The following is a 26,761-nucleotide window of genomic DNA, read 5'->3' as shown; positions in this document are numbered from 1 at the left end:
GATGATACAGGAGGATCCCAAGCTTGAGGTCAGCCTGGGCAACTTAGTGAGACCCTGTCTCAAAATAAAAAGGGCTGGGGATTAACTCAGAGGTAGAATGCCTGCCTAGCATGTGCAGGTCCCTAAGGTTTGATCCCTAGCATGATACATGCAAAAACAAATTACAGTTAAATCCACATAAATCTTTTAATAAATAAAGAATATTCATTGCTTAGATTTTAAATCACATTTACAGATGAAGAAAAATTCTAGGCCCAAAGAATACATGCCCCATACCTAAAGAGCAAGGATCACCATGCATATCACTGTGTAGATTAGGTAATTAGAACAGTGAAAAGAACAGGAGACTTGGTGTAGTCCATGCAGTACCATCTGACCCCTCCTCTTCATGCTACAGAACCAAATAAAAGCTGTGGTACCTGAGACAAATTACTGTGGGTCCTGATCACACTTAGGAAACCTCCAGTTGTTAACATCAGGCCAATGATATTAGCTACAGAAGGATATCCACTGATAAATATAATAGCAGAACAACAAAGAAGAAGCTACATAGTAAGCTACATAGACGATCTTGCTTCTCAGAGGTACAGCAGTAGATTAATTTCACCTCCCAAGGGCTTAGTCCAAAAACTTCCTATTGGCATTTGCACCAAACAAGGCTCCTCGTACTTCAGGCATCATCTGTGAAGAAAAAAATTTAAGTGTCATCAATTGGGAGACTTGTCAAATCCTCCCATCTTAACCACATCAAGAAAGTTATTAACCTCTAAATGGTTGAGGAGGCAATCACAAAGCTAAATGCACCACATCTGCCTTCACTTATATGATGCACTTTAACTGAACTAATCACAAATATGGGGTGCAGACTGCTTACAAAAAAAAAAAAGTAAAAATATGAAAAATCTGAAGTCATTTCTAAGACCTGTTATATTGTGATCTAAGAAGATAGACCCATTAACATTATTACCTCATAATTCTGGATCATCTATCTACATTTCTTTCTTACAACAAACATTAAGTGCATACTATCTGACAGAAGGAACCACACATAATATTTAAGATGCAGGTCTGTGCTGAAGCATTCCTTACATCAACTAACAATCCTTAGGATTTAACCTCAAACTTCTAAAGCTGTGCTATCTAATATGGTAGCATATTTGAAAAGTGTACTGGTGAGACTAAGGAATTCCAGGGACAGTACTCAGGGCCTGGTGCATGCTAGGCAAGCACTCTACCACTAAGCTGCACCCTCAGGCCCTAAGGTTGTAATCTTAATTTAAACATTCATGGCTACCATACTAGGCTACACACCTCTAATGTTTAAATTACCAGAAGATGACACACAAGGACAGAGTGCTTTGGCTATGAAACAAGGAAGCAACCAAGTTGGCAGTCCAGAGGAGATTAGCCCAGCACTGTACAGCAAGTGGGATTTTCCTGGTTTGTTTCCTAGAGTTCATTTGTGCAAACATGGAAAGATCTGAGTAGTCAGCAGACAGATAATTCCTTTAAACAAGTATTTACTTGTTTTGTGGATAAAGAACTCGGCATAAATGGGCTAAAGAGCTGAACAGACACTTCTCAGAAGAAGATATACAACTGATCAACAAATATATGAAAAAATGTTCAACATCTCTAGTAATTATAGAAATACAGACCAAAACTAAGATTTCACCTCATGCCAGTGAGAATGGCAGCTATTATGAAGACAAACAAGAATAAATGTTGGCGAGGATGTGGGGGGAAAGTTACACTCATACACTGCTAATGGGACTGCAAATTGGTGCAGCCAATCTGGAAAACAGTATGGAGATTCCTTAGAAAACCTGGAATGGAATCACCATTCGACTAGCTATCCCACTCCTTGGTCTATACCTAAAGGACTTAAAAACAGCATACTACAGTGACATAGCCACATCAATGTTTATAGCAGCACAATAACAATAGCCAAACTGCAAACAATCTTGATGTCCTTCCATAGATGAATGGATAAAAAAAACTGTGTTATATATACACAATGGAATATTACTCAGCAATAAAAGAGAATAAAATTATGGCATTTCCAAGTAAATGGATGGAGTTAGAGAATATCACGCTGGGGCTGGGGTTGTGGGCAGTGGTAGCACGCTTGCCTAGCATGCGTGAGGCACTGGGTTTGATTCTTAGCACCACATACAAATAAATAAAATGAAGGTCTGACAACAACTAAAAAAATTAAAATAAAAAAAGAAAAAGAATATCACGCTGAGCGAAGTAAGCCAATCCCAAAAAAACCAAAGGCCAAATATTTTCTCTGATTAAGTGGATAATAATCCACAAGGCCGGGGCAGGGGGTGGGAGGGATGGGATGAGTGGAAGAACTATGGATTGGCCAAAAGGGAAGGAGGGGAGAGGAGGGTATAGGGGGATAGGAAAGATGGTGGAATAAGACGGACATCATTACCCTAGGTATTTGTATGATTGCATGAATGCTTTGACCCTACTTGTGTAACCACAAGTGAAAAAATTGTGCTCCATTTCTGTACAATGAATTGAGCAGCATTCTGCTGTCATGTATAAATGATCAGTACAAATAAATTAACAAATAAATAAAAAGAATCCTAGATAAATAGAACCCTGGTTCTGATCCCATATGAGTCCTAGTTCCTCAGTAAATGCTGCTGCATGCTGAATCCTTATTCTCTAAGAAAATTAGTAAAAGTGGAAAGTGACAAATCCCAAATACCAGTGCATGGACATGTGTTCTCTGCACCACTTCAAAGAGCAGTAGAGCAGGTAACAAGAAGTTTTCCCACGCTCACCTGCTGGGCTATGAGATCCAGCCGGCTTTCCAGGGTGTTGGAAACCTTTATTTTACGATTCCCATTATAGATCTCAACTCCACCAGCTCTATAACAAACACAAGAAATAACAATTTTTACAGATTTGGAGAAGACAAAAACACATGGTTTGCTTACATCATTCTCTGAGAGGAAGGCCGCTTGAGGGCGTGGTGTGTGCAAAATGATCAACAGGCTTGATGTTAATTCAAAACACTTCTGAGGGGCTGGGATTGCCTGGCACAGGCGAGGCACTGGTTTCAATCCTCAGCACCGAATAAAAATCAATAAAGGTATTGTATCCATCTATAACTAAAATAAAAATATTAAAAAAAAATGCTTGAGGAGTTCAGGTTTTTGTGGTGTTAATACAAGTGACTGCTCTGTGCCTGATTCTTATACAGCATCCAATTCTAACAGCTATCCCTTCCTAAAAAATGAAAAGGGGAAGATATTATCTCAATGGAGTCAATAGGGTCTATTGCTGAGACCAAGTCCTCATTTAAAAAAAAAAAAAATGGGGGGACATGGGAGAGTATACTGCGGATTGAACTCAGGAGCGTTCTACCTCTGAATGAAATACCCAGCCCTTTTTATTTAATTTTTGAGACAAGGTTCAGCCTGGCCTTAAACCTGCTACCCTCCTACGTCAACCTCCCAAGTGTCTGGGATTACAGGTGTGCACCACTAGGCCAACTGCATCTGAATTTTTTTTTAAATATTTTTATTTTTAGAGAGAGAATTTTTAATATTTGTTTTTTAGTTTTTGGCGGACACAACATCTTTGTTGGTATGTGGTGCTAAGGATCGATCCCAGGCCGCATGCATGCCAGGCGAGCGCGCTACCGCTTGAGCCACATCCCCAGCCCTGCATCTGAATTTTTAAAGTCCAGAGGCTGCTAATTACCAGGCAACATTGGTAAGGCAATACTCTTAACTATGTGTTTCTCTGAAAGACACTCTGACTACATTCTGCCAAACCTCGGCCCAAAGCCACACTTCACTTACTATTCCTTTCTTCAGTTTTAGCACTTAAAGCTATAAAGTGAACTAGGCCAAGTGCCCTCTGAGAATGAAATTTATTTACTATATCACTTTATTGTATTAATTTTTTCTTGAAATTAGCAGGCTATCAGACAAGATTAGGAAAGGTTTTACAAACCTTCTTTTGAAAATTTTGATGGATAAGGGGGCCTTAATTATTTTTCTTGCACCTCCTTCCTGCATTTCCATTTGTTTCATCTATTTTTGGTTTCTCTAAACAGCCTGTATTCTTCATGAGGATAGGATGGTTCCTTGCTAAAATCCTGACCCATTGTCTACAATACAATTCTTTGTCCCATTGGAGGAGTGAGGGAGAGGACTGAGTATATGCCAGGTACCTCCTAAAGGTCAGCATGGGCTTCTCCTGTGTCACTGAATCTTCCTGTGGACCTTAAAAAAAAACTTTGGTACACTCTTTATTTCATAAACCAGGAGACAGGCTTACTTTCAAAGACTGAGTTAGATAATGGAGTAACTGTCCTGACAATATTCAAAATACCACTCCACACTAGAATATATCTACAGTCCTATATCTGCAATACTAAAATCCAAAAGGTCTGAAAACAAAAACTATCCAGTCATGTGACTCTAGAACTGGAAATATCTTTTAGTCAATTTATCACCAACAACTGCAAAGTGTTCGTTCTTCACAGTGTGGATGTTCCTATTCCACTTGGAAACACTAGTGTACCTGATCATGGGGCGATGCCTCAGACACTGGTGGGGGATACTACAGAACAGTATTTTTCTAAACTCTAAACTTCAAAACACATCTGTTTCCAAAGGAACAATGATCTTTTATTTTTGCTGTTTTTGTTTTGCATGCTAGGGATGGAACAGGGATCTTTAATAAGTAAAACCTGTCATTTACGAGCCCCTGAACTAGTGTTACCCTGCCCTGCATGTTCAGTTTCCACAGCACTGTGCTCATTTATCCAGGCACAGTATCTCATTTAACAATGATGTCAATTAAAAAAACCTGGCTGGGGATATAGCTAAGTTGGTAGAATGCTTGCCTTGCATGCACAAAGCCCTGGGTTTAATCCCCAGCAAAAAAAAAAAAAAAAAAAAAAAAGGTCCTGGCCAGGCGCAGTAGCGTACCCCTATAATCGTAGCAACTCAGGAGGTTGAGACAGGAGGATCGCGAGTTCAAAGGCAGCCTCAGCAATGGGGAGATGGTAAGATCCTGTCTCTAAATAAAATACAAAACAGGGCAGGGGCTGTGGCTCAGTGATCAAGTGCCCCTGAGTTCAATCCCTGGTACCAAAAACAAAAACAAAAAAAAAAACAAAAAACCTCAACCCAACCCTCTACCCTTCCTCAGAGTTTCTATACCTACCTCAACTACATGAAGTTTTCTAGGGACACTTGCCTGGGTCTGTCATTCCCTCATAGTCTGCAGAAGTACTGATGTCACTTGAACCTAATTATTAGCACATGCAATAATCATAGTTTTTTATATTCTTTTCTTTTTGGCAGTGCTGAGTATTGAACCTAGGGCCTCATGCATTCTTAAACAAGTGCTTTACCACTGAAATACATCTTCAGCCTGATTCTTGTTTTGGTAACAATTTAATATTAGGAACTCTCTTCCTCAGCATCCAATTCATAGATATAGACCCAGCTATAAGTTTGGGTTACAGTAATAGTATCACTTTTCTTTAGGATGAATGAAGTAACCACAGACTTTTAGAGTATACTAGCTGGTTAACAAAGAAGAGCAGAGCATTTCCAGAGAAAACAGCAGCATTTATAACACCACCTCTGCGAGTGTGCTAGAGAAAACACACTTTTAATTTTGGTCCTGGGGATCAAACCCAAGGCCTTGCACATGCTAAGCATGCAATCTCTTACTATCCCTCCAACCAAGCATGTTTAAATGCTTTTTTTTTTCTTTTTGAGAGAGTGAGAGAGGAGGGAGAGAGAGAGAGAGAGAGAATTTTTTAATATTTATTTTTTAGTTCTCGGCGGACACAACATCTTTGTTGGTATGTGGTGCTGAGGATCGAACCCGGGCCGCACGCATGCCAGCCGAGCGTGCTACCGCTTGAACCACATCCCCAGCCCCTGTTTAAATGCTTTTTAAAAGCACTTTAAATACTTAAAGAAAGCACTTAAACATGCTTTTAAAAAGACCCAGTGCAAAGAACATTCTTGCAGTGAGATTCTAGATGTTAACAACAGGAATACTCCTTACATTTCCTCAGGCAGGTAAGCCTCCTGATCAATTTGGACATCAACATCCTTCTTGGTGGCAATTTTGTACATAGGAATAGCTTTCTGCACTGCAGCCTGAAGAGAAAACAACAACAACCAAAAAAAGGTTTTAAGAAAACTGTTGAACAGGTACACCACCACCTGCAAATCAACAGCTTATACAAATAAGGATATTCCTATTTACTCCAAGTGAAAAATATATGTTCTGCAAATGGAATGTAAAATAGTGCCACCTATAAGGAAGAATGAGATTAACTGAGAGCCTGCATGCAGGAGGGAAGAGATATGAGCAACTTTTGTGAATAACTGATGGATACAGGTGTGAAGTGTGGGAAGATAAGAGGAAGATATTATCACTCCAGCCAAGAGCATCAGGAAGAGGAGTGGGATTTGGCTGTTAAGAGTTTCAAATGGCAGCTGCAAAAGATCGGACAACAGTCTACACAAGAAAGAGTGGTATCATTCCACACCCATTAGGATGGCTATTATAGAAAAAATAAAAATAAAAAAACCAGTCATGTGCAGTGGTGGTGTGCACCTGAGGTCCCAACTAATAGGGAGGATGAGACAGGAAGATCACTTGAGCCCAGAAATTCAGGGCCAGTCTAGGCAAAGAAGAGTTTCAAAACAAACAAACAAACAAAAAACACCCCAAAGCAGAAAGTGTGTTAGTGAGGGTGTGGAAAAAATTAGAGCCTTTGTGCACTATGTGGGAGAGAATATAAAATGTAGCAGCTGCTTAAAACTCTGTAGTGTAGGGGCTGGGGTTGTGGCTCAGTGGTAGAACATTCACCTAGCTTGCATGAGGCACTGGGTTTGATCCTCCGCACCACATAAAAATAAAAATAATAATAAAATAAAGATATATTTAAAAAAAAAAAAACTCTGCAATACTTTCTCAAAATTACCTTATTATCTATCAATTCCATTTCTGGGATATATATATATATATATATATATATATATATATATATATATATATATACTTATTTTCTCGGCAACAATAATCACAAAAGGTAAAACAACCCATGTGTCTATCAATGGAGGATGGATAAGCAAAATATAGCATATACATTTTTTAAATATTTTTAGTTGTAGATGGACACAATACCTTTTTTGTTATTCAGTTTTATGTGGTGCTTGGGACTGAACCCAGGGCCTCACACATGCTAGGCAAGTTCTCTATCACCCTAGGCATATACATTTGATGGAATATATAGTTTTAGAGAAGGGATCCAGCAACTTGGGGGCTGAGACAGGAGGATTGCAAGTTCAAAGCCAGCCTCAGCAAATTAGTAAGGTCCTAACCAATAGTGAGACCCTGTCTCAAAAAATCAAAAGGACTGGAGATGCAGTTCAGTAGTTAAGCACTCCTGGGTTCACTCTCCAGTACCAAGGGGGGAGAGAGAGAGAGAGAGAGAGAGAGAGAGAATGGAATTCTGACACATGCTACAATACAAGTGACACTTGACAACATTATGCTAAATGAAATGAACCAGTTACAAAATGACGAATAGTGAATGGTACCACACACATGAAGTACATAGAATTCAGGAATAAATAGGGCAAATGCGGAGCTATTGTTTACTGGGTACAGAGCTGCACAGAGGAAGATGAGAAAATTCTGGAGATACACAGTGCTGATGGTTGCATGATAATGTGAATGGACTAAATGCCACAGTTCACTGGGAAAGAAGATGAAAATGGATTTTTACTGCTATATTACAATTTGATAGTCAAACAATTACTGGAAAGGCCAGACTTGAACCCTATTGTGTTAGATATGTAAATATTTTCATGAAGAAATTAAAGAATTTCAATTTTTTTCTGATGTTATTAGTTGAACCAACTGATGTAGATATTCAACAATTCCCTGCTCTTTGTAGCTAATATAGCATCAGTCTGGAGAGCTAATAATTGACAGTGTAAGTAAGAAAACGCTTGGTTGATACCCAGTGTCATCTACTTAAGGTTAGCTGGCAACTTCAGACCGACCTCCTTAGAATGACAGACCCTTAGTAAACTCTCCACTCTAATGTCTAGTCCTCTGGTTTAGAGGTTCATAATGACATGTCAGCACAAACATGGATACATGACAAACTAGAACTATATAACTCATTACAGTAGCAAAGATGTACCTAAGGAGAATGAATACCTATGTTCCCTCAATGGCATACTTTCTTTCCTAGGAGACAAGTTACTTAGGGAGACAAATTATACTATGAATACATGGATATTATTATAAATGTATTGGTGTGTTCTAAGAAATGCAGTTGCCAAGGGACTCAGCGAGTCCTTGCCCTAAAGCAAGCTACATGGAAGAAGAATGGTAATCAGATGAGCAACTTGGTGATACTATCTGAGGTGAACAACCTCTCTTCTTTCTCTGAGTATGTGAATACATTTAATTAGGTTATAGCCAGGCCTTGTGTAGGGCAGTAGGCTGCCTCCTAAAGAAGGCACTGCCTATCTTTGCTCCAATAATAATAAAAGGCGCAGCTTTTATTATTTGATTTTAGGATCACAGTACTTCTAAGTTCCCAGAAAAGTAAGAAGGTAAGGACTTTTATATGTTTATATGTTCAAAAAGTGGCTCTCCTGTTTGTTCATTGTTGAAAGTGCTAAACATGAAGGCTTTTGCAATTAAATTGAGATTTGCCCACCTCCAAGAAAAAAAAAAAAAAAGGAAGAAGGTACTAGCTTGGATGGCAACTCAACCTTTCTTAAGAAACTAGATGCTGAACTAAAATTAACATACAATGTGGTAAAATTCCTCTAATCCCCCAAATTCAGCTGTTATTAGACCATGCATTTCATCACAGAATTTTGATCTTTTTAAAAAATTTTCTCTTCTTCAGCTAAGTTCTTTACCTTTACTAGAGGAAAATCTTGTTTTCTGCAACGAACAATCATTCGGGGCTCCAACAACTGGTACAAACCCTGTAAGAAACAATCAGATGCCATTGGAGGAAAACACAAACTAAAAGCAATAGCAAAACAATGTTTCTAAAATTCTTTCATCAAGTAAGGAACAATGTCTCCTGAGAAGACAGCACAGATAGTATGAGAGAACATGGAGGGAAAATTCCAATTATTGCAAACCAGATAAACTGATAATCTGGTACTTAAATTCAAATTCATATGCTAGTCTTTTTTTTAATGTTTTATTTATTTTTATGTGGTGCTGAGGATTGAACCCAGGGCCTCGCATGTGCTAGGCGAGAGCTCTACTGCTGAGCCACAACTTCAGCCCCCAAATGCTAGTCTTATCAGTTGGATAGGGGACAATATTTTGTGATTAACATAAGTAAAATAAGGAATCACCACCTAGGACTAAGCAATTACACCTGAAGCAAATACTTTAGTAGTAAAAATCAAACAAAGCAAGTTTAAAGCTGAAAGCAGATTTGACCCTTTGAGTAAAATATGGTTTTGAATAAGACCATATAAAAGAATAGTAAGATGGGCTGGGGCTGTGGCTCAGTGGCAGAGTGCTCATCTACCACATGTGAGGCACTTGGTTCAATCCTCAGCACTACAAATGAATAAAATAAAGGTATTGTATCCACTGACAAATTAAAAAAAAAAAAAAAAACAGCGAGAGTGCTACTTTAAACACACATTTTAGACAGGTAAAAAGTAAAAGGGAAAAATGCTAAGATAGAAAAAACAGAGCTGATCTTTAAAGAGGTCCTATAAGTTTTCTCAGAACTGTGGCTGTAAATGGTAGATATGGCCTGTAAGTATACCTGGAGGACCAGTCCATCCAGTAGCACTTGGTACCTGGTTGTATCTTTTACCACTTTGCTGAGTCTCTGTTTTGCTTCGTTCAGTAAGTCCTTCAAAGAATGGCAAAGAAAAAAGTTATCTACACATCAAGGCTGGTAAATGCCCATCATGTCACATTTTATTGCTGGGTTTTCATTTAATACACAGTCCAAGATAGATTTTTGTCTGGTATATTTGACTATAGCAAGAGGTCTTTATAGATTATTTTACTTAATGTAATCTATGGAAAGTTATGGCTTTTCTTGGTATTTTAAGGAGGAGAGATATGCACCCCTAGTGGCAAATCAAGTTTTGGGGAGACGGTGGAGAGTAGGGAAGTTGGCGCCAGCCCAAAACCATATCCCTTTTAAGAATTACTGACTAACATACTCCCACAGTGAGCTCTTGCTCCACACATGAGTGCCCAGCTAGCTGTAAGTGTATTTTAACTTTTACCCAGGTCTATCACAAGAAGAAATGGTAGGGGGAAAGGGAACTGACATTTCCTAAACAAGTACTAAATGCCAAGTGTTATGCTAGAGGATTTAAGTGTGCCCATTCTCATTAGATCCTCTTTACCAAATATCTGTTTTGTTGTTGTTTTTATATATATATATATATATATATATATAAACTTGTTCTAATTAGTTACACATGACAAAATGCATTTTGACACATCCTACATAAATGGAGCATAACTTCTCATTTGTCTGCTTGTACATGAGGTAGAGTTACACAGGTCATGTAATCATATATACATTTAGGGTAACAATGTCTGATTTATTCTACTATCATTCCTACCCCCATACTTCCTCCCCTCTTTTCACTCCCTTCTGTCTAGTCCAAATTACCTGTATTCTCCCCACCAGCCTTATTGTGAATTAGCAACCGAATATCAGAGAAAACATTTGGCCTTTGGTTCTTTGGGATTGGCTTATTTTGCTTAGTATAATATTCTCCAGTTCTATCTATTTACTGGCAAATGCCAAAATTTCATTCTTCTTTAAGGCTGAGTAATAATTCAATGTGTATGTACACTACAGTTTCTTTATTCATTCATCTTTTGAAGGGCACCTATGTTGGTTCCAGTTTAGCTATTGTGAATTGAGTTGCTATAAACATTGATGTGGCTGTGTCCCAGTAGTAGTTGATTCACTACTACTACTGTAGTATGCTGATTTATGTCCTTTGGGCATAAACCCATGACTGGGTCAAATGGTGATTACATTCCAAATTTTCTTAGGAATCTCCATTCTGCTTTCCATAGTGGTTGCACCTATTTGCAGTCTCACCAACAATGTATGAATGTACATTTCCCCCCATATCCTTGCCAACATTTATTGTTGCTTATATTCTTGACAGCTGCCATTCTGACTGGAATGGGATGAAATTTCAGTGTAGTTTTAACATGCATTTCTCTAAATGCTAGAGATGTTGAATTTTTTATATATATTTATTGATCAACTGTATTTCCTGTATGAAGTATCTGCTCATTCCTTTGCCCATTTATTGATTACTCTTTACCAAATATCTTAACATACAGAAGTGGAAATTTGGGGTCAGAAACAATAATTTAGGCAAACAAATATGGCAGAGCTAAATTTTTTTTTATTATTAGTTGTTCAAAACATTATAAAGCTCTTGACATATCATATTTCATACATTTGATTCAAGCAGAGCTAAAATTTAAACTCAAGTTTCAATAACTTATCAGCCCCAAGCTCTTCTACAACTACTTTCCCTAAGGATGTACTATTAATTTAAGAGCAGCTTGTTAATTAGGTCAATTAATTCAAGTTGCAAAAGGAATTAATCCATTGAAAGGGAATCAACTACTGACTACCATGATACTGGGAATCCAACCCAGGGTCTGTTACATACTTCACAAGTCCTCTACCAGAGGTACATCTCCTTAGGTCTCAGTGAATCTGTGATTGCCCTGTCCTGACCTAACAAGAAGCTGAGATTATGCGAGTGTGTTACCACACCAAACAACTGAAACTCAACATTTAGTGAAAAGATAGGTTGCAATTGTCCTGAACTAGTAACATATTATAGTGAACATCTCCCACAAAAGCACTCTAATCCTTTGATGTCCTAAAGGAATAAACTATTCCCATGTGGTAGGATGAATTAACAACGAGATTTTCTATTTTCCCACATTCCTAAAGCTTAAAAGCAGATAAACTACTCAAATTGGGGCCACTTTCTTTTTTTAAAGGAGGCAGATTTTATTTTTTTATTTTTATTTTATATTTATTTTTTAGTTCTTGGCAGACGCAACATCTTTGTTTGTATGTGGTGCTGAGGATCGAACCCGGGCCGCACGCATGCCAGGCGAGCGCACTACCGCTTGAGCCACATCCCCAGCCCCGGGGCCACTTTCTTTATGAGAGTTAAATCAATATGTCATCAGTCCTTTACACTTAACAGCTGACACATTTCCATCTGATGGTTTCCCATCCCTCGAAATATATCCAAAAATGAGCTGGTTATTTCTCTTAACAAAACATCTTGTCATCCTGACTCTTCATTTTTGGTAATGGAAACATCATTCTCTTGATTATTCAGGAATGAAATTCAGAACTTAGTGCTGGACTTGGAAGTGGCTGATGTCTGGCAAGTCTTCCTGTAATATGTGCCTCACCTCACTGCCACCATGCTCTTTTTGTTTTTATTGTTTTGGTATTGGGAATGGAACCCAGGAGCATTTTACCATTGTGTTTCTTTAACTGTGTAAGACAATAGTGTGTCTTCCATTTATTTAGGTTTTATAGCTTTACTTCATATAGGTCTTACAATCCCAGGGAATCAGGATGCAAAGGCAGGAGGATCAAAAGTTCAAGATCATGTCTCAAAATTTAAAAAAAAAAAAAAAAAATGGTATAGGATATTGGAGATGTGGCTCAGGATGTGTTAAGCATCCCTGAGTTCAGTCCCTGAAACCAAAACCAAAACCAAAACCAAACCAAACCAAACAAAAACAAAAACACACACAAAAAAACCTTCTAGACCCCTTTCAATAAAGTAATGTTTCTACAGGTTTCTGCCCTCTTCCTTGAATAACTATAAAACTTTCCAAATGGTATTCTTGTTTCTAACCTCTTCCCTAGCATATACAATAGTATTATGATCCTATTTATGATATTGTCCACAAAATAAAACAAAAACTCCAATGGCTTTTTACTGAAAACAGCGACCCACTCTTGGCCTTGTATTCATGATCCTATCTATATTCAATCCATCTTCCCTTTTGAGCCTTACATATTATGTACAGACCACTCTGTTGTTGCCCTATGATCCAGTAGAGCCGTTCTTAGATTAGAAGGTCATTGAAGTCAGGGCTTGTCTCTTATTCTTGTTTGTATTTATCATTAATACCTCATATAATGATTTGCTGAACAATTGTATTCTCTCTAAAAATCACTCAGCAACTCATATTTTTATGGTTCTGGGATTTAACCCAGGGCACAAGCTAGGCATGCTCTGCCACTGAATTACATCCCCAGCCGTTTCCTCATTTGATTCTGAGACAAGGTCTTGATAATTTGCCTATGCTGGCCTTGAACATATGATCCTCCTGCCTCAGCACCCCTAGTAACTGTAGTTACAAGTTTGTACCACCACACCTTGGCTAACATTTATAATTTTATACATAATGGGGCTAATTACTCACAGTGATAAGGTCATCTCTTGCTCGGAGAACTTTGAGCCTTGCTTGATTCATCAAATTGGACATTTGACTGCAAAAGGTATGGGAAAACAGCATAAGAGCAGCATAAAAAAACAAACTGTGAAAAAACATACAGTTTTCTATTGTCATGTAAAATGAAGATTTGATAAACCAGTATTTTTCTTCCTAATGATCAAATAAAATCGTGAGATATATTTATCAGTTTCTACCAACTTACTTTCAAGATTAGGAAATATTTAATGAATGTCTGCCAAGTGGCAAACACATTCACATCAGTTATTGCAATTTAATTTTTCAATAATCCTTAAGGTAACCATCTTCACAAATGAGAAAAAAGAAGTTAAACAATTTGCCCAAGGTCAGGTAAGTAGTAGGAGTTAAAGTTAAGAACTGTACTGCAAAGCACCTGCTCTGTCCTCATCTTACTTTTTTTGGGGGATGGGGGAGTGGGGGTAGGGGTTACTTTGGGTTGAGCCCAGGGCCTCTTGCATGCTAAGCAAACACTTCACCAATGAACAATAACCTCAGCCCCATGTTTCACTGACTTCTGAGAGCTTCTTTAGCTTAATACTAGGACCAGGATTTACTGACATTTTCTTCTGCTGCTCAATCTGTTTTTCTTTCTTCTCATAGTATTCCATAATCTTCAGTCTTTGGGTTTGCACAAGACGGCCTTTCTCAATGTTGAACTCTTCTTCTGCCTACAGTAAAATTAATTACCATTAATTCATTGACATTAGATTTTGGCAAACAGTTGTACTCTAAGCAGCTGGTAACTAGAGACACTTGCTTATGAAATCACTTATTCTATATCTAAAATCTAAGATTTATTGTGATGCTCACCTGCAAAGATTACTTCTAATTTATTCAAAAGGAAAGACCGATTATTTTATTATAAATGATAAATAAGAAAATTAAAAATGTGATCAAGGAAAGCTGTACCCAGTCACAAAGTTACAAAATATATAATCAGACACAAGCTTTTGTTCACACAAAATAATAATAATAATAATAATAATAATAATAATAATATATTCTTCATTTAGTCCACTTTCTTACTAGGGCTAATTTAAAAAAAAAACAAACAGAATTTGGGTTATTGCCTATAAAATTTGATCAAGTAACAGCCTCAGTGTCCTATGTTGTAAAATGAAATAACAAAAAGTATTCTTTTCACATGAGTTGAATATGTAAATTTAACAGCTCTAAAACAGGAATTTTACAAACAAGGGTTATTATTTTCATTAATGCAAATTACTGAGCAGTTATTTCTTTAAAATGTTATCCTGTCTGTGGGTATAGTTCAGTGACAGAACATCTATCTAGCTTGTGCAAGGGCCTGGGTTTGATCCCAGCATAGTCCAAAACAACCAACCAAATAAATAAAGTTAACTTAATGAGATGTCCACAATTTTCAAACAATAAGAAATTATGATTTTGGAAAAGTTAGCAAAAGTTGCTGATTCAGATGTTCAAGGCTTGGCACAGGTACTTGAACTTGCATGTTCTAAAATTATTATTTTTTTTTTTTGCAGGGTGGGTACTGGGGATTGAACCCAAGGGTGCTTAACCATTAAGCCACCATCTTAACCTTTTTAAATTTTTTTAAATATTTCTTAGTTTTTATAGTTGGACACAATACTTTTATTTTATTTATTTATTTTTATGTGGTGCTGAGGATTGAACCCAGCGCCTCGCACATGCTAGGCAAGGGCTCTATAGCTGAGCCACAACCGCAGCCCACCCTTTTTATTTTAATGTATTTATTTTTTTTTAAAGTTTGAGACATACTCTTGCTAAGTTGCTTAAGGCCTTGCTAAATTGCTGAGGATGGCCTTGAACTTGCAATTCTCCCACCTCAGGTCTTCTGAGGCACTGGGATTACAGGCATGGAGCCATGCCTGACTCTAAATGTTTTTATAACTTGTCTCTGTACCTATCATGGAAAATAAAGATGATGGTGTTATACAGGGTAAGACTACTTTTTCAATTTTTTTTAATATTTATTTTTTAGTTGGACACAATATGTTTTATTTTTATGTGGTGCTGAGGACCTCAAAACTGCTAGACAAGCGCTCTACAGCTTAGCCACAACCCCAGCCCTACTTTTTCAATTTTAAAAAATATTTTTTTTGTGGTACTAGGGATTAAAACCCAGTGGTGTTTTACCACTGAGCTACATCTCCATATCTTTTTATTTTTTATTTTGAGACAGATCACTAAGTTGCCTAGGTTGGCTTTGAACTTTTGATTCTTTTGCTTCAGCATTCCCAAGTAGCTGAGATTATATGCATGCACCACCATGTTGGGCAGGATCAGATTACTTTCTTGGCGGGGTACTGGGAACTGATCTCAGGGGCACTCAACCATTGAGCCACATCTGCCCTATTTTGTATTTTATTTTAAAGACAGGGTCTCACTGAGTTGCTTAGTGCCTTGCCATTGCTGAGGCTGGCTTTGAAATTGCAATCCTCCTGTCTCAGTCTCTGGAGCCACTGGGATTACAGGCATGCGACACTGCACCTAGCAAGATTATTTTAAACAAGAATACAATTCCTGAAATAATAGCTGAAATAAAACTTTTTTTTTTTTGGTACTAGGGATCGAACGTAGGGGTACATAACTACTGAGCCACATCTCTAGCCCTTTTTTATATTTTATTTAGAGACAGGGTCTTGCTGAGTTGCTTAGGGCCTCACTAAATTGCTGAGACTGGCATTGAACTCACAATCTTCCTACCTCAACATCCTGAGCTGCTGGAATTACAGGCATATAAAACTTTTATACTTGGCCCACAGAAAATGAGAGGAACTAGTCATACAAGAAACTGTAGTCTTTCGCCAGATGTGGTGGCACACGACTGTAACACCAGCAATTTGGAAGGCTGAGGCCGGAGGATTGCACATTTGAGGTCAGCCTCAGCAACTTAGTGAGACTTAAGCAACTCAGTGGGACCCTGTCTCAAAATAAAAAATAAAATGCTTTAAGGGATATAGCTGAGTGGGTTAAATCCCCAGAACCAAAAAAGGAACTGCGGTGTTTTTATGACCACTAAAATAATATTAAATAGACTATCAATTATTATATATTAATGGGAGTTAAAATAATCTTTTTCCCCAAGTGATAATTCAAAGTTTCAGAGAGCTTCAGTTTTTGAGCAGGCATATACAATGCCTGAAAGTTAGCTAACAAATATAACTATAGTAGATTTAAAAGATAAAAATAAAATATTAGAAAATATTGGGCTGGGGATGTGGCTCAAGCGGTAGCGTGCTCGCCTGGCATGCGTGCGGCTCAGGTTCGATCTCAGCACCACACACAAATAAAGATGTTGTGTCCACCGAAAACTGAAAAAGAAATATTAAAAAAAAAGTTCTCTCTCTCTCTCATAAAAATATATATATATATATATATATATATATATATACACACACACATATATAAAAGAAAATATGTTTTGGGGGCTGGGGCCATAGCTCAGTGGTAGAGCACTTGCCTGACACATGGGAGGCACTAGGTTCAATCCTCAGCACCACATAAAAATAAATAAACAAAATAAAGGTATGTGTACAACTAAAAAATAAATTAAAAAAAAGGAAGAAAATGTATTTTGATAATATTTTAAATGTCTATTATGATTATATTTAAGGAAAATAAAAACTTGATACACTGTTAAGGAACGTAAGTTGATATAAACAATGTACAACTGGAATTTTTTGCTTTATTTTCTTTGAGACAGGGTTTTGGTCTTACTATACTGCCCAGGCTATTATCAGACCCCTGGGCTCAAATGATCCTCCTGCCTCAACTTCCCAAGTATCTGCAGCTACAGACAAATTTCACTTTGCCTGTAACCACCTCATAAGAATTTTAGAGGGCTGGGGATGTGGCTCAAGCGGTAGCGCACTCGCCTGGCATGCGTGCGGCCCGGGTTTGATCCTCAGCACCACATACAAAACAAAGATGATGTGCCTGCTGAAAACTAAAAAATAAATATTAAAAAAAAAAATTCTCTCTCACTCTCTCTCACTTCTCTTTAAAAAAAAAAAAAAAGAATTTTAGATGCTGACTAAAAGTCACCTTTGTTGTGTACAATGGCTTTCATTTTAATGTTACTTACAAACTTTACTGCAATTATGAATTACGGATTCCATAAGAAAATTAAACCATGCATTAATTTTCTACCCCTATGATAAAATTGCAGGACACTTATTAATAATCAGAACAACTACAAAGGAAAATATATTTATTTTTTTAACATTAAAGACATTATTCTTTTTTTAAAACTTCTTTTTTTAATTATAGATGGACACAATACCTTTATTTTATTTATTTTTATGTGGTGCTGAGGATTGAACTCAGTGCCTCATGAGACATGCTACCACTGAGCCACCACCCCAGCCCATAGACATATATTCTTATTAGTCCTTTTGTAAAGGTAAAATTTCTAAGCTGATTCTAAGCTGCAAAAGTCTGAGTTAAAGTGTAAAAGACTAGGGCATTGTAAAGCTTCTAGATTGCAAGGCCTGGGCTAAAAAGTAAACAATTCCCCTGCTATCCCCGGAACCTGTAATGTCTGTAAAGTTGTTAGGACAATGCGGGAGCTGCTCAGTAAATATCTCCATTGATTCCCTGGTTGTTTAATAGCTAAGGGCTCCAGGTAACATGGCACGTAGGCATCCAGGCCCCAGGACCAATCAGTTTGAATGTGTACCCCACTTAGAAGTGACCAATCACCCCTGCCCAAACTGTTCCCGACAATGAATGGACTAATCATGTATCAGAATTGTAGTTTAATTTCCCCGCACCTCATGATGATTTGTTCTGATGTATGCAAAGCCCCCCACCCTCTCCAAAAAGTGTACTTAAGCTCTGCTTGACCTCTGCTCTGGGCTCTGGGCTGCTCTCCCTTCTTGAGTGAGCACAGAGTCCCAACGCGTTGGAACGGATCCCTAATAAAAATCCCCCTTGCCATTGCATGAAGCTAGTCTCGTGTGGTCTTTCCTTCTCCGACGTTTCGCCGGACCCTTACACTTTGCAATTTGGTGCTAAATAATTTTATTATATTATTGCTTAGTAAAGCAAAACAGTATGAAACTTTGATGATTTCTTAAAACTAGAAAATGGATCTTACCTTTGCATCTATTTCTTCTGCTTTCTCATTGGCTTCTTGTTCAATAAAAGCCATCATGTGCTTTATCTATAAAAAAAATAATATTTTTAATTTGACAGGAAAAGAAAATGTATCTTTTCTGATTCATTCAAGTGAATGCATATCATATGCCAGAAGCTGAGTACATGGATAAATGAGACAGTTTCTGCTCTTAGGAAGGCTTATAATCTGGAATTTATTTTAGCAAATGAACAAGATACAATATTCAACAACACAGATAAACTGGACATAATTCTACTGCAAGGAACCTGGAATATTTGGGAGGACTCCTCTACTTCATGGTCCTTCAGTTAGCACCCTCTCTTTCTTTTCCCCATCAAAAAGCCATCTAAATTCAAGAGCTGGGAGTACAGTCCCAATAGTAGAGCAACTGCCTAGACTTCGTTTGATCCCAAATACCACAAAGATTAAAAATGTTACCTGTATTTGCTGTCAAGTTTCTTACCTTCAACTCTCAACACTCTCCATCTGACTTCTGCCCCTCTGTGTCCACTGAAAGTGGTCTCATAAAATGATCAACAACCTCCTTGTCCTTAAATCTTGGCATTCTTTTCCTTGATTTTTCAACACCATTTGATGTGATGACTAACTCTCCTTCTTTTTTTAAAAAAAATATTTATTTATTTATTTATGTAATTGTTGATGGACATTTATTTTATTTATTTATATGTGGTGTTGAGAATCAAACCCATTGCCTCAACCATGTCAGGCAAGCACTCTATCACTGAGCTACAACCCCAGCCCCCAACTTGCCTTCTTGAGCAATCTCTTCCCTTTGTTTCCATTACTTCCTCCTTTTTCTCCAAGTCTCTTTTGGGGCCACACCCTTTTTTCCCTCTGGCTCCTAGACAGCTCTTTTGGGATATCTTACTCACATAACCTAAATTCAACACATTTGCCATTAACTACTGGTCATGCCCCTCCCAACCTTCCAGGCATGAATGCTAACAAAAGACCTTTCTTCTACTACAGTCCTTATATCCAGTCAATCACCAAATCCTATCAATTCTTTTTATTAACAGTTTCTAAATTTGCCCATCTCTCTCCATCACCTAGTCCCTTCCATTATCTCTCAGCTGAACTATTACACCAGCTTCCAAATGTCTCCCAAATGCCCCTAGTCCTGTTACCACTCTAATATAGAATGCAAAGATTTTAGAAGGTACAGGACCTGATCTGATCACTGCTTACCTTTCAAGCCTAACATGGACAAACCCTTCACTACTCACCACTCTTCAGACTTAGTTCCTATCACACTAAGCTTATTTTCAGTTACTTGAGTTTATAGTTGTCTCTTACCTCCAAGACTCCAAAATGCTCTACTTTCTACTTGAAACAACATGCTTTCCTTCCCCTCTTTGTCTCAATACATCTCAAGTCTCAGCTAGCTTAACTGCCATCTCCTTTGGGATATCTTTCCTGAACCTCCCACTCCTGTGCACCTGGGGCACTCTGTTCTTCCTCTACCAGAGCAGCTAAACATTTAGTCACAACTGCTTGCTTACATGTCCCCGTCTTCAACTAAATTATGAGGCTAGGAACTTGTTACACGGTTTTGGATCATTGACATCACTGGAGAATAATGTCAACTAAAATATTCTGAGTGGAATTTGGGATAATTGATGCCTAAACTTAAAACTCATAATGTATTGACGCTATAAAATATTCAAGTAAAATTCCAACCCATATAGCTAATCAAAAATTCAGTGGTATTGGAATGGCAGTTTCATTTCACAATTTCACAGTGACTGTACCTAAAAGAAGTAATTAAAAAAAAAAACATAAATAAATAAAGCCAGTGGCTATGGAGGCTGAAACAGGAGGATCAAGAATTCAAAGCCAGCCTTAGCAATAGTGAGGATCTAAGCAACTCAGTGGGACCCTGTCTCTAAACAAAATACAAAATAGGGCTAGGATGTGGCTCAGTGTTGAGTGCTCGAGTTCAATCCCTGGTTAAAAAAAAAGGGGGGGGGGTAAAAACTTATGAGTGTAGGGATCTTGTCTGTCATTTATACCCCAAAAGATGGATTAATCACCACAGTAAGTGTTCAACAATCATTTGTGGATGAATGAGAATCTACTGTGAGTTTTAAGCCTTCTGAGTGCAGCAATGTCATTTCCTGGGTACTTTTTAGGTTCAAATTCTGGAAACAATTTCCACAGCAACTTCTCCATGTAACACAAAGATATAAATCTAAGATACACATAGATATGTAAAAATGAATTTTGTTTCACAATAATTGGTTATACTTTACATTACTGAATATTTAAAAATGGTTAAGATGGTAAATTCTGTTATGTGGGGTTTTAAAATTTTTTTTATTCTTTTGGTACTGGGGATTGAACCCAGGGGTGCTTTTCCAATAAGCTACATCTCCAGCTGTTTTAAGTTTTTACTTTAATACAAGGTCTCCTTAAGTTGCTTAGGGCTTCACTAAGTTGCTGAGGCTAGCCTTGAACTTGCAAGCCCCAGACTCACAAATTGCTGGGATTATGGACACCTGTGGTTGTTTGTTGTGGTTTTTGGCATTGGGGATTGAACCCAGGAGCACTTACCCACTGAACCACATTCCTAGCCCTTTTTAGAGATAGGGACTCACTGAGTTACTTAGGGCCTTGCTAAATTTCGGAGGCTGGCTTTGAACTCACAATCCTCTTGCCTCAGCCTTTGGAACTGCTGGGATTATAGGCATGTGCCACTGCACCTGGCTGTTATATATTTTTTTTAAGCACAACTTAAAAAAAAAAAAAAGTGAGTTGAGGGCTGGGGTTGTGGCTCAGTGGTAGAGCACATGCCTAGCATGTGTGAGGCACTGGGTTCGATCCTCAGCACCACATACAAATAAATGAATAGAATAAAGGTCCATCAACATCTAAATAAAAATTTTAAAAAATGAGTTGAGAATACATAAAGTCTTAAAAGAAAACATAGTATGATTTTAGAAGAGACAGCTTGAACTGGGGCTCAAAGGTAGAGCACTTATCTAGCATCTATCAGGTCCTAGGTTCCATCTCCAGCAAAAAAAAAAAAAAAAAAGAAGAAGGAAAAACTTTATGGGGTATAGCTAAATTGCCAAGGCTGGCCTTGAACTTGTGATCCTTCTAAGTCTCCCAAGTAGCTAGAATTATAGGTATATGTCTCCATTCCTGGAACCACTGTATTCTTTTTCTTTTTTAAAAAAAAATAACTTTATTTTATTTTTTTATGTGGTGCTAAGGGTTGAAACCAGTGCCTCACACATGGCAGGCAAGTGCTCTACCACTGAGCCACAATCCCAGCCCACTCTATTCTTGAGGAGCCAAAACATGATAATCAGAGTCTATGAAACAGATCAGTGCCTAGGAGAAAAAAAAAAAAGTGATAAATGAAATAAATGGGAGAAGAGAAGCCAACTACTTCTCTTTATCTGCAATCTTTAGGTGAGAATCAAAGCATAGTGACCTTGGTTGTAAAGTAAAAGAATGTATTCATAAAGCATCTGAAGAAATCCACTTGTGCAATGGGTATGCAATCTATCCCATATATCTATGTATTTGCTGTTTATAGATATAGTATGGTTCTCCCACTGTATCTCAGACTGCTACCAAAAACGTCTCTGTGGATTCCTCCAAATTCCTTCTTTGGGATCAGAAAGCAATAAACTGGGGCTTTTACACCCCTGTAGCTGAACACAGAGCCACTCTACTGGAAGAGCCAAAACAGTATGATAACGGGAGTCAATTTCATAGATAATACAATATCACACCTTGAACTATTGGGGGTAACTAATCATGAGGAACATGCAGAGAAAAATCACTGTGCTTAAAAATTAGCCTCCACAGGGCTGGGGATGTGGCTCATGCGGTAGCACGCTCGCCTGGCATGCGTGCAGCCCGGGTCCGATCCTCAGCACCACATACAAAGATGTTGTATATGCCGAAAACTAAAAAATAAATAATAAAATTCCCTCTCTCTCTCTTTAAACAACAACAACAAAAAAAAAATTAGCCTCCACAGAATTAGGATGTATGTATGGTCATGATGAAGAATGGTGTCTCCCTAAGTTCTATTTGAAGCCTCTCTGAACTTATTTTGTCTGGAATTTCTAAAGTAGTTTAATTAGGATTAGGGAATGCAACCCAGCACCTACCATGCAAGAGGTACTGGATTCCATCCTGAGCCTAGGGTGGTGGGTTAGGAATTACCTAAACACAGTAATCAAAACTAATGTTTATGAATGCTACAAGATGTGGTTGGCCTCTAAATGTGAAATCTGACTCAAGCTGAATTATCTGCTTTCATCATTCACAATGGACACTCAAGTACCAGATTTGACTCGATCAGCCTAGTCTACAGCAAAAGGCACTCATTTTAACCCAGGTCAGAGAAGCCTATTTACAGTCAACCAAGGGTTCCAAGAGAAAAAGTCAATCCCTTAAAGGACATTTAACTCCACCCCTAAAGCAGAAAGACCTGACCGCTAAAAAAATACTTTTTTCCCCTTTCTGCTAACCCAGTTATCAAAGGATTTTATTCAATTTCCTTTGAAAATTTGTTAAAGTAGACGGGCACAGTGGCACATGCCTATAATCCCAATGGCTCATAGGGCTGAGGCAGGAGGATCCTGAGTTCAAAGCCAGGCTCAACAAAAGTGAGGCGCTAAGAACTCAGTAAGATTTTGTCTCTAAATAAAATACAAATAGGGCCGGGGATGTGGCATAGTGGCCGAGTGCCCCTGAGTTCAATCCCTAATACCAAAAAATAAAAAATAAAAAAATAAAACAAATAACCATACTCTTCAGATTAAAAAAAGGGGGGTTCTGGGGTTTGTGGCTCAGTGGTAGAGTGCTTGCATAGTACATGTGAGGCACTGGGTTCGATTCTCAGCACCATTTAAAAATAAATTAATTGGGGTTGTGGCTCATTGAAAGAGCACTTGCCTTGTACATGTGAGGTACTGGGTTCAATCCTCAGCACCACATAAAAATAAATAAATAAAGATATTGTGTCCATCTACAACTAAAAAATACTTTTAAAAAGCAAGCAAACATACACAAATATCTTAATATGATAGAGAAGCAGTCAAGGAATTCAGGATTTATTCAGCACTACAATGTGCTTGGCACCTGGCCTTTTCATGGCTGAGAATACAGTGAGTAAAACATAGCACCCTGGGGTGGGGGACATAGCACGCACAAGACACTAGAATATTTTTTCTTTCTTTTCTTTTTTTGCAGTACTGGGGATTTGAACCCAGTTACACTCTACCACTGAGCTACATCCCCAACCCTTTTTATTTTTTAATTTTTTGAGATGGGGTCTTGTCAAGTTGTAAAAGCTAGCCTCGAAACTTGCAATCCTCCTGTCTCTGGAGTAGACAGGCGTGTGCTACCAAGCCTGTTTAGGGCCCTGAATTTGATTGCCAGCACCACAAAAATAAAAACAAAACAAAACAAAACACTGGAAATTAAATGCAGTGGTGGGGGAAAAGAAAAAATTATTTTGATCTACAATCCAAGGAAATACATTGCCTTACTTTTGTACTCCACCTTTCCTGTAGAAGCCTTAGTCTTCTAAATACCACAAGGTACAATGATGGAATAAGAGGAAGAAGGGAATTAGCACTGTGAATACTAACAGCATTGTACTTCTCCACTGCATCGATTTTCCTATATTCGAATTCAAAGGTGGTGATAAATGTTCAAAAAACTTCATTTTCTACTATTCTACTGTTGTAGGAATTCTCCACAGAAGCTATTTTTTGTCATTCCTATTTCACTTTTGTGATCAGCACAAGGAAAGAGGAAAGAGGAAAACAAGGAAGGAAGGAAGGAAGGGAAAAATGAAGAACTACCTCATTCTTTTTAGGGAATATTAGGTTAGGGATAAAATGAAAAGAATTATTTTTAAGTAAGGAAATGGAAACATCAAAGGAAAAAACATTTTATTGCTCATCTAAGAAGATTCATAAGCTACTGAGTGTGCTTTAGTCAGAGAATTTTCCTAGTACTTGGGGAAAAAAGTAGGTTCAGTTCTCCACAGATATTAAATTGCAGCCTTAAAATTTCCTTCTCTGAAAAATCTACTGGCAACACGATTATTAAACACTAGAACCCTTGTTTCAGGATATCAATTAGCAAGACCATTCCCTTGTTATAGACATGTCAACACCACTATACTCCTAGGAGAGGCTTTTGCAGTTACAACATTCCTTTCCATTTTTCTTATTTTGAGACAAGGTTCCAGGGTCTTACTATGTTGTCTAGGCTGGCCTGGAACTCTTAGGCTCAAATTGTGCCCTGGCCTCAGCCTCCTGTGTCAGGTATCTTAGAATACTCCTAATGCCTGCAACTTAAGGGTATGGTGCATTTTTAAAAACTAAACAAGTGGGGCTGGGGATGTGGCTCAAGCGGTAGCGCGCTCGCCTGGCATGCGTGCGGCCTGGGTTCGATCCTCAGCACCACATACCAACAAAGATGTTGTGTCCTCCGAGAACTAAAAAAAAAATAAATATTAAAAATTCTCTCTCTCTCTCCTCTCTCACTCTCTCTTAAAAAAAAAACTAAACAAGTTTCTCAAGATTGAGTATATTCACTTTCAAAAGTGATGTAAGTTCAAGACTTGCATGACAATTTTTTCCAAAAATCGACTCGCCGACCTTGTATCAAACAACATTAGGTGCTGGGGCTCATAAATTTAAGAAAAAGAGCCAGGCGTGTTGGCACATGCCGGTTTCCAGCGATTGGGGAAGCTGAGGAAGGAGGGTCATAAATTCGAGGCCAGCCTCAGCAACTTGGCGAGGCTCCCAACATAAATAAAAAGGCGCGGGGGGGGGGGGGGGGGGAAGTGGGGAGGACTGGGGTTGTGGCTCAGCGGTAAAGCGCTCGCCTTAGCTAGTGCGAGGTCCTGGGTTCAATCCTCAGCACCATATAAAAAAATAAAAAATAAAAATAAATAAATAAAGGTATTAACAGCCACAACTAAAATATTTTTTTAAAAAAAAGGTCTGGGAATGTAGTTCAGTGGAAAAGACCCCGTGATTAAGAAAGAAAAAAAATCCAAGAAAACAAGATTTTTGCATTTGCATTAATATTCAAACTAGATTCGTTATGACAGAAGACACTCCTTCAAAATAAAAATTCAAAGTGCATAAAGGGAATGACCTCAAAACAACATTGAAAGCTGCTCTCCTACAACATTGTTTCTTTCCCATTATATATCGTGAGCCCTTCCCTCGGGGTTAAAAACTCAAGTGAAAACACTGCTTTCAATCTTTGCGCAGATCTCTGTCCAATTAAGTACACTGAGTACTTAGGGACCACTAAGATGGGTGGGCAGAGCTAGTTGTGCAGACAAGCGGGCAGCACGTAGGACCCAAGCAGAAGTCATATGAGCTATGGGGCAAATCCCCCACAGAGACCACCAGGACTTTGGGTAAGGGACCCAGCTGCAGCAATCGACGTGTCTAAGGCCCAAGCCTTCTTCGATCCGTACTCTGCCCACCTCCCCCAGGATGGGGCCTCAGATTCGCGAAACCCAACCCAGCCCCTCACCTGCTTCTGCACGTCAGCATCGCTGAGAGCCATGGTGAAAGCGATGCTAGGTCGGTGGGCAACTGTCCCGAACTTAGTTAAGAAAAAGGGCGGTGGAAAAACAGGGCCAACAAAACCAGAGAAGGTTCTCCGGATTCCTTTACTTTATAACCCGACTTCCGCTTCCTGCGAGGTGCCGGTGCAGCCCAGCCTATGAGGCTTTCCAGCCAATGGAAAGAGCCTGGGTCTCATGAAGTCCTGCCCATCCTTAAACTGACGCATGCGCGGACAGCTCCTGGAGACATTTCTGGCTGGTGATTTCGCCTCTTCTGTTTAAACCTGGGTGACTTCCATAGGAGGGAAGGACGATGAGGAATTCGTGTATTTAAAATTAATCGCGAAGCAGTTTGAATTTCTTCAGCCTTACTCCCCTTTCGTTTTTAAAAATGTTTAAATATTTTACTTATGCCCAAACCATAAAGTATTATGATTTTGTTTTCGTGGCTTAAATGGAAACAACTCACCAATATTTTG

General features: G+C 38.3%; 1 protein-coding gene across 3 annotated transcripts; it reads right to left on the bottom strand.

Annotated features, from left to right (window-relative positions):
• Window positions 1–172: 172 nt before the first annotated feature.
• ATP6V1E1 (ATPase H+ transporting V1 subunit E1) lies at window positions 173–26,425 on the bottom strand. Of its 3 annotated transcripts, none has more exons than XM_081309032.1 (10): window positions 26,249–26,404; window positions 19,161–19,312; window positions 18,677–18,742; window positions 14,134–14,243; window positions 13,525–13,591; window positions 9,830–9,919; window positions 8,952–9,020; window positions 6,061–6,155; window positions 2,802–2,889; window positions 173–681 (listed from the first exon to the last, which is right to left on the bottom strand). In XM_081309032.1, the coding sequence occupies exons 3-10, from the start codon at window positions 18,731–18,733 to the stop codon at window positions 619–621; spliced, it is 639 nt and encodes a 212-aa protein (XP_081165158.1). In that variant the 5' UTR covers window positions 18,734–18,742; window positions 19,161–19,312; window positions 26,249–26,404; the 3' UTR covers window positions 173–618. The 3 variants fall into 3 exon arrangements, with proteins under 3 accessions (XP_081165158.1, XP_081165159.1, XP_081165157.1); XM_081309033.1 differs by having other exon boundaries at window positions 19,161–19,309; window positions 26,249–26,393; XM_081309031.1 differs by lacking the exon at window positions 19,161–19,312 and having other exon boundaries at window positions 26,249–26,425.
• Between the last annotated feature and the right edge of the window lie 336 nt (window positions 26,426–26,761).

This window comes from Spermophilus citellus, assembly GCF_964194105.1.
Source record: "Spermophilus citellus genome assembly, chromosome: 10".
Taxonomy (NCBI): Eukaryota; Metazoa; Chordata; class Mammalia; order Rodentia; family Sciuridae; genus Spermophilus; species Spermophilus citellus.
The sequence above is the reverse complement of the archived record's forward strand: the minus strand, read 5'-3'. Positions and strand labels throughout refer to the sequence as shown.